Here is an 8,736-nt window from a genome sequence, read left to right on the forward strand (position 1 = left end):
CAAGCTTTTGAAAGTGTTCTATAAGACATTGCCGTTTCTATTTCCATGTATTTCATTAATGGCATTTTTGTAATTATTGATTAATGGCAAACTTGTAATTTTGTATGTAAAGGCAAGTATGGCTTCGTGAAAAGAGGAGCGCAATTTCACTTTACCAAAATCTGGAAGTTGCGATCCAGCGGGAGAGAAATGAAGGGGTTTTCAAACCCTAGTTTTATCAAGATCAAACTGGAGCTTGAAGAGATGATCAAATGTATTTTTATGGTGTGGTTTCGTTAGAGGATAATATGAGGAAGCCAATCCATATTTTGTACAATGATCAACGGTTGTTAGTGATTATAAACACAAGTTTTTGATGCATTCTTCAATAATAAAGACTTCTAGACTGTTTCTACTGTGAATGTAGACCATTAGTTTTTGTTAGCGATTCTTGTGTTGGTTTCGCATTTCTTTTATTATTCTTGCTTTTATTTTGATCTTTCATGAGTATATACTATGATTTCGGGTTTCTAACTTGTTTAAAATAGAAAACTAAAACGATCACATTAATCATATAATTTCTTGGAGTTTTGGTTATCTCTTGTTCAAATTAATTGCATATTACAACAAGTTACATTAATTTGATTCTTTGAGCATTTGTTTGTGAGAGGGCTGAAAATATAACAATATTATTATTGCTTTTCAATTGTAAAATTTGGTGTGAACTAAATGGAAAATGGAAGTGATATTAAGTCATATACCTAACAGTACCAGTCTTTTAATTCGTGCATTAATTTACGGCTAATTGTGGGGAAGAATTAATCTATCCATCCCCCGGCTTTTAAAACGCACGTCGCACTCCTGACGTGGCGAACCCGGTCCGGAGGCAACATCACGGTTTAATCCGGGTGGGACGAAATTGAAACTCTTAGACGCATCGGGTGGGACGAAATTCATTCAAACTCTCAGACCTCACTCTTCCCTCCCTCTCACGATCCTCCCTCTTCCCTCTCAGGACTGTCACGACGCCGGAGTGAAGAAAAAACCCTCAGACCCATAAACGGAATATGGCCTCTCACGTCCGTCCTCCTCCCTCTGATCCTCCCTCTTCCCTCTCACGACTCTCACGACGCCGGAGTGACCAAAACGTCGTTTCCCTCCCCCGTCCATCCTGCTCCCTCTCACTCGACTCTCCTTCTTCTCTCTCACCCCTGCTTTCGCCGGAAAGACCCAACCACCGCTGTCCATCACTCCGGCACACGGGAAAGGAAACTTATCGGAAGGGTCACCATTTCCATACGGCACGGCATCGGCCTGACCCTCTGCCCGCACTCCATCGCTCCGGCCCGACCCACCGTTTAGGACACATGCAAGGGTAAGATCAGTAAATTAAAATGCGACAAATATTTCTAGGTTTTTATATTTATTTTTGTAGGTTTATATTTTTGTCTTGTCGTTTCATCTCTCTATTTCTAGCATATCTGATATTTTTTGTTTATGGATGTGGGATTTGATCCTCTGTTTGATCCGCTGTTTGATCTGTTTTTTGTTGGCTTTTTGGGTTGTTGATGTTGTATGTAGCAACAAATTTGTTGGTTGTTGATTATATCTGAAATGAGGGAGATGCTGGGATTGGTTGGAAGTTGAAAACACGGATAAAATAGACCCGAGCTTGATTCAGTACTATAGTATTCAGCGATGGTGTATGTATTAATTCATAAATTTGGTTGTGATGGAGAGGGAAATTAGGGGTATTATTGTGCCAAGGATTTGAGGGAAAGGTTACTTGTAGCCACTAATTTTGTTTGAGTACCAATTTTCTCAAGAGTAATGTTATCAGAGCTATATAAAGTTTACGACGCAAATAGCATTTTTCTTACCTTAATGGTCCTAATCTTGTGTTGGAGTTGGTGAAAAAATCCTTATAGAGACATTATAGTCTTCAGATGATCTTAGTGCAGTACTATAGTGTTAGTGAGGGTGTATTAATTCATAAATTTGGTTAGGATGGAGAGGGAAATGATGGGCATGGAGTGTGAATGGGTTTGAGGGAAATGATGGGCATGGATTGTGAATGGGTTTGAGGGAGAGGTTCTTTGTAGGCACTAATTTTGTTTTGAGTAGCAATCAAGGTTTTTATCAAGAGTAATATTATCAGATCTATCTAACGTCATTTAATGTAAGAGGACATCCATATATATAGATGGAAAAAGTAAAAAACATGCATATATAGAGCTTTATGCAAAGGAAAAGAATGAAGAATTTAGACTTATACCTGGGTAAAAAGATCATAATGAACATCATCTGAATCATACATGAATGGAAAATGATATGTTTAATGAAACTTTTTCACAAAACTTGAATATTTCTTCATTTTAATGGGAAAAAAGGATTACAAGGGGCTTTCTATTTTTATTTTGTTTTAAATACGTAGATAATTGTGCTTAACTTATCTGTTTATGTTTATAAATGAAGGTGCTTTATTGTTTCTTAGCATTTTAACGTTTTACTTGGTTTGTTGAAAAAATAATTTCAAACTTATGCTCCTAGTACCATGGAAATTGCTTCTTAGTACCATGTCTCCATAATGTCAAAATAAGGTGCCCGTCCATTGATTCTTAGTAACATCTATTTATATGAAGGTTTATATTCTCTTTTATATTCTGCTCCTACATTGTAATAATTCTGAAAATTTGTATGTGCACATAATAATTCAGTTTTGCACTTAAAGTAGTCATTGCGTTCAATATTGTGAAATACTTTTTTCTGAGTGGGATCATTAATAACCTCATCATGTAGATCAATTATGGCATCGAGTCAATCATCATCCTCTGTAGTTAATGATCTTGAAATTGACTCACCGAATTGTTGGTGTGGTTTGAAATCGCCATTAAAGATCTCCCACACCCACAAAAATCCTGGAAGGAAATATTATGCTTGTCCAAATTATTACACGGTAATTAGCCTCCTCCTTTTTTTGTTTACATTTGAAATTAATGTACAAAAATGAGTCTATTTACCGAAGCTTGAAATTGTTGAATTGTCCACAGGAAGAACCAAGATGCCAATTCTTCATTTGGAAAGATATATTTCAATCAGTAGTACGTGAGAATGTAAACAATAGAAGAGAGAATGAACTACGGAAGAGGGAGGATGCATTATTGTTGTGTGAATATGAAGCTCAAAAAGAAAAGGACAAGCTAGTAGAGAGAGAGCATATGCTTAACAAGCAAGAGGGAGAACTGGGAAGAAGGATAATAGAGAATAGGATTGGTCGTATTTTGTTGTGTGTACTTTGGATTGTCTCGCTTGTAATAGGTTGGTTCTAAATGTAGGTGTATTATGTTAGTTTTAGATGTAAATAACTTTATCTTATCCTAACATGTATAATTATGACGACGGATTGGCTGTATTTTAATTTTGCATTTCTGGAAGTAATGTTGGCAAGATTTTTGTTGTATTTTACCGCCTTGCCAAGATTATGGTTGTAAATATCATTTGACTTAGTAAGGACTGCTTTTTCAATTTCTAGTAGACAAGCCTATTTAAGCATTTATTTCTCTTGCAAAATATCTATTGACTTTCCTGTGTATTTTATTTTTTGTATACTGCCGCTTCCTATAAAGAATGTTCTACACCACTTAACAATTGACATGTACTTTAATTTTATCTAAATGCCTTTTCTGTATTACAAGTTGCCAACTAACATTTTCTACAAACCCATTTGGGGCACGTACAAATTTTGCATTTCTTGATATGTCAAAACCTGTCAAATAACCCCCCATATTTTTCCTCCATACCTATGTCAACTCATCCTCGATTTCATTAAAATTTTGCCATGGTTTTTGTGGACAACCTAGTTCTTAAAATTGTCACCTGTAGTTTATATGCAATATAAATTGAAAAGTACCATCCAATACACCAAGTAATTTGTAACTCATGACCATTCATGTCTAACGCTACCCCACCTACCCAACACTTTAAATTCATATACAAATTGGAAAATAGCATATAATTTGTAACCTGCTGCCCAACACTACACCATATACAAATTGGAAAATATAATTTATCCACTTCATATACAACCATGAATTTACAAATATATTATCCACCTCATATACAAATTCCTTTACAAAATATTTTCATCTTTCAACTTGTTATATACAATATTCAACTCCTACGCCATATCATCCAAAAATTTGTCCAAAATATTGTACGTATTCCACGGAGTTGAGTGGGATCAAAAAGCACTTTCGAGCATATCTCAAGAGTACCTGCAAGATATTAAATGCAAAAATCAGCCCAGAGTTATCATAATAGCTATACATGTGATAAACTTTTCAAAATTGGAAGAACATTCATATCAAATTAATTCGAAAGCAAAAAATGGTTTTAGAAGTCAAGCTTCTAAATCCCAATAGACAAAATATCTGTTTCACTCGTATGTTATATTTCACTCCGTATGGGTCGGATGCCGAGATAATAGAAAGTGCTCTCCCCACATTTCAATAGTAGTAGGCCAAGATGATGATGATCATTCTCTCCCCCCATACAAAACTGCATTTGCACAACGACAAATATGTTAAAGAGTGAAAATTCTCATACCAACACCAAGGGAGTTCCTGGATGTGCTAGTGAGGAACTGTGATTATATATATACGCTATTTGACGAATTAAAATAGACATTAGCAAAGATAATTCTGTGATATCAATGTATTGCATAAGATTTTTTTTTTTTTTTTAACAACTAGTGTATTGCAGAAAATTAAAACTCATGACCCGACAAATTCGTGTACAAATATTCTCCCGCTTACCATAGTTGACAATGACGCTATGCCCAAGTGTCTATCTTTCTTCCACCACAGTTCACAAAATGCTCATATCTCCAAAATACACCAAGGCATTCCAATGCTGCTAAGTTTCATGGGGCAAGCTTGGCGTAGACTAAACATACGCAAAATTTATTAATTAATATAATATACGAGCTAAAAGTTTATTGATGAGGAAAATCCATAAATGCATGAAGGTGGAAATAACCTCACACCTGATCATTGGCTGTAGGCGTTACTTGAGTTAGATTACTACACTGGGTTGGGATAACAACCTCGTCAACGGCCACACCAACTTGTGATTCCTCGTCAAATATTTTCCGCTTTATCTAAATTGGAAAATAAAAAATAACATTAGATTACGAAGATATTAAATGCAATTTAATAACCTCAGAACTGATTTCCAAACGTGAAATACCTGTTTCTTCTTTCTCTTCCTTGCAGCCTTCTCAACCATCGGGACCTTTCTTCGCGTTGGCGGCCTCCCTTTCCCCCGAACAACTTGTGGACTTAATATTTTCTTACCCCTTTCTGCATCCACATTCTCTTTCATCTTTGTTGAACAGGACTCAGGCTCTACTCCAACCAACTTCTGCTCAAACTCATCCAAGTAATGAAAGAAAGCACTCACATGCTCATCGCTCCTAGATACACGTGTCGCAAATCTTATACATCTTTTAACAACAAGGTCATACCGACGTGCATCCGCATTCACCCGACAATCATCATAGCTACTCTTAACCAGTGTGTATCTTCTCTTTGTATCTTTCCTCCATCTATCCAACACATATTTTTCCGGCAAAGAATGAATGTACTTCATCTAACATACTTTAAATGCATGCCTGCAAATAATCCCTCTCATCTCAAACAGGGCACACGTGCATTTGACTTCAAATTCCTCTTCATTCAAGTAAACTATGTACTTCATAATTTTGGACTGTCCATCGCGGGTGGAAATTTCTTCAAAGACATCGTAGGTAGAAATGCTACCTATTATGTTCACAAGTGAAGGGTTACATAAAAGCATCCCCCAAACCTCTGCTTGGACCTCTTTAAATTTTGCATTCGTGTACAATGACTGAAACTGCCTCTCAATTTTGAATGGGGAAACACATGGGATTGTTTGGTTACAGGACTGGAAATTAGCTATCGTCTCCGTCTCCACCTTCTTCCTCAAGGCATTGTCGAATTGGTCGACAAATTCTTTTAATGTCGTACCGGAATGCACAAATCCGTCGAAGAAGGCGTTCATGCTTTCTGACCGTTGGGTAGTGCTCATACCAGCCCAGAATACACCTTTCAGGAAGACTGGTACCCAAAATGACCTCTCGGTGTATAACCCCTGCAACCATGCATTATCAGTAAGCTCATACTTAAGCATTAACTGCTCCCACTTCTCCTCGAATTCTTCGCAGCTCTGTGTATCGTAGACTGCATTCTGAATGGCAGTCTTCAACCCGTTGTATTCTAAGTGGGATCCCAATTTTTCTGGCAATTTCCGCATGATATGCCAGAGACAATATCTATGCCTTGTGTTCGGAAATACTATGCCAATCGCATTCTTCATTTCCCTGTCTTGGTCTGTTATTATGGCTTGGGGTGCCCGTCCATTCATACATTCTAACCAAGCTTCAAATAACCACACAAAAGTACTTGTATCTTCACTAGAAATTAAGCCTGCCCCTAAGAGTATGGACTGGCCATGGTGGTTGACACCAACAAAGGGAGCAAACGGCATTCCGTACCTATTTGTGAGGTACGTTGTATCAAACGTTATCACATCTCCAAAATATTCATATGTCGCTCGACTTCTTGCGTCAGCCCAAAAGATATTCCTAACTCTGAACTCATCATCCACATCCATGACGGAGACAAAGCCATCATTCATTTTCCTCATTCTCTTAAAATATTCATTCAGTGCTTCCCCACCTTCTTTACCCATTCTTAGATGTCTAGCTCTGTCAATGAAATTTCTACAATCTTTCTCTTGGAAATCCAAATTCTTATACCCCCCTCGCTTTAGTCACAAGTGCATGGAAATTTTTATGCATCTGAATACCTGCTCTATCATTCAAGTCGAGCATCCTCTGACTGTATTCATCCAGATTTTTATGAGATCTAAAAAATCTGGATTTTTTAGGGCTCACAGTACTATGATTGTGAACAAGATCTACACTGGTCAACACCCATTCCCCATTCACAAGGCGAGCATTTACCTTCGCCTTACAATCTGTTTTTGTCGTTGGTCTAGGCTTGGATAAATTATTATGGCTAGGATAGTACTTTCCGCCGCGTGCACAGGCAATTGTGACATACCCCAAGTATGTCCCATCAAGATCTCTCTTCGTCCTTCTTATCATAACCCCAAAACCCTCTTGTTTGGCAAATCGTTTGTAATAGGCCAAAACCAATTTATCAGTACCAAATTTCATACTAGCTTTTGGAGGCTCAATGTTATTATCATCATCTAAAATTTCAAACATCCCCCCCTTGTTTGGCGATACATTTTTGTCGGGTGAAGTTTCTGAAAAGAAAGAATGAGTGGTTAGGACACATAGTTTTGTTTTTTTTTTATATACAATGGATGGGGGTGGATATTGTTAAAAGTGTACCTCCAACATCATTTTCACTTTCAACACTAAATGGCATAGATGATGAACCACTATGCCAATTTGGTTCGGGCATACTTGGTCCACATGGCGAAATTGCTGAGAGCTGTATTATAATTATTGTGTTATACATTATCCAAAATATGGAAGTACGTCGAAAATTTACGTAACAGTTAACTCAAAATAACTACCTGGGTTGTATCTTCACCTTGTCTCACCTCCTCCAGATTAGTCGACAGAGGGTATGGCATGGTTGGCCCAAAGGGTGGCATTGCCAGAGGCTGCAATTACCCACTGTGTTAGAATGACTCAAACCCATGCACGTAAAAAAGAAAAATTTAAACAAATAATCATCTGAAAAAAATAGTAAATATAGATAATTTATTTACCTGCCTACCCCAAGTATACGGATATGGAGTTGGATATGTATTTAGATTCATCATATATGGCGTTGTATTTGGATTTAGTGTATCATGATATTCCTACAATATACAAATAAACCATGGATTAATTAAAGGCTCAATATCTAAAACATATGCATTGTCAAATAACCAATGTGTGTATCATACCTGGATGGGTGAAGTCGATGTAGAAGGCTTGGGTGGCCTCAAATCTTCCTCTTCACCCATCACGCTATTTGAGGAACCATTTGGGACAGTATATTTTGCAGGTGGAAATTTAGTGGGCAGCTTATCTACTTAAAATCAACAGCAATAACTCACCCTGCAAACACATAACAGTTCTGTCAATACCCAACAACACCAACAAATGATCCCCAGAAAATATTAACCACTAAACAAATGCAATGGCTACTTTATGTGCATATTCTGGATTTTCAAATAATTTTTGTGCGTACAGTTTCGACTTCACAAAATTCACATATACTGTTTCATCTACCTAATTTACTAAAGAATTCTGAATGTGGTCTCCAAGGTTAGTGATCTCTAGAGAGCAGGGAATCTTGATTTCAATGGAAACAGAGGGGGCCTTCATTTAAAACAAGACGCAGCAACAATCATCATGTGATAAAGGTTGTGATCAATGATGCAAAAGGCTACAACTGCTCAAAAATATAAGAAAATACCATGCAATGATGCAAAGGGCTAGACCTGTTCAAAAAAAAAATTTCATAATCTCATGATTTCCTTTCTCATTTATCAATGAGGCCAACATGTATCATACTTTTATAAGCATTTATATATATATATATATATATATATATATATATATAATAATAATAATAATAATATATGCGTCATACAAAAGGACCAACCATGAGAATAAATTAGACTGCTCTTGTCCACTAGTAATGTACTCAA

At 36.8% G+C, this 8,736-nt stretch overlaps 1 protein-coding gene across 1 annotated transcript; it reads right to left on the reverse strand.

Moving 5' to 3' along the window:
* Positions 1-5,017: 5,017 nt before the first annotated feature.
* LOC122296994 (protein FAR-RED IMPAIRED RESPONSE 1-like) lies at positions 5,018-6,750 on the reverse strand. Its single transcript, XM_043106784.1, has 3 exons — positions 5,678-6,750; positions 5,227-5,584; positions 5,018-5,137 (listed from the first exon to the last, which is right to left on the reverse strand). The coding sequence occupies exons 1-3, from the start codon at positions 6,748-6,750 to the stop codon at positions 5,018-5,020; spliced, it is 1,551 nt and encodes a 516-aa protein (XP_042962718.1).
* Between the last annotated feature and the right edge of the window lie 1,986 nt (positions 6,751-8,736).

Source organism: Carya illinoinensis, chromosome 15, assembly GCF_018687715.1.
Source record: "Carya illinoinensis cultivar Pawnee chromosome 15, C.illinoinensisPawnee_v1, whole genome shotgun sequence".
Classification (NCBI taxonomy): Eukaryota; Viridiplantae; Streptophyta; class Magnoliopsida; order Fagales; family Juglandaceae; genus Carya; species Carya illinoinensis.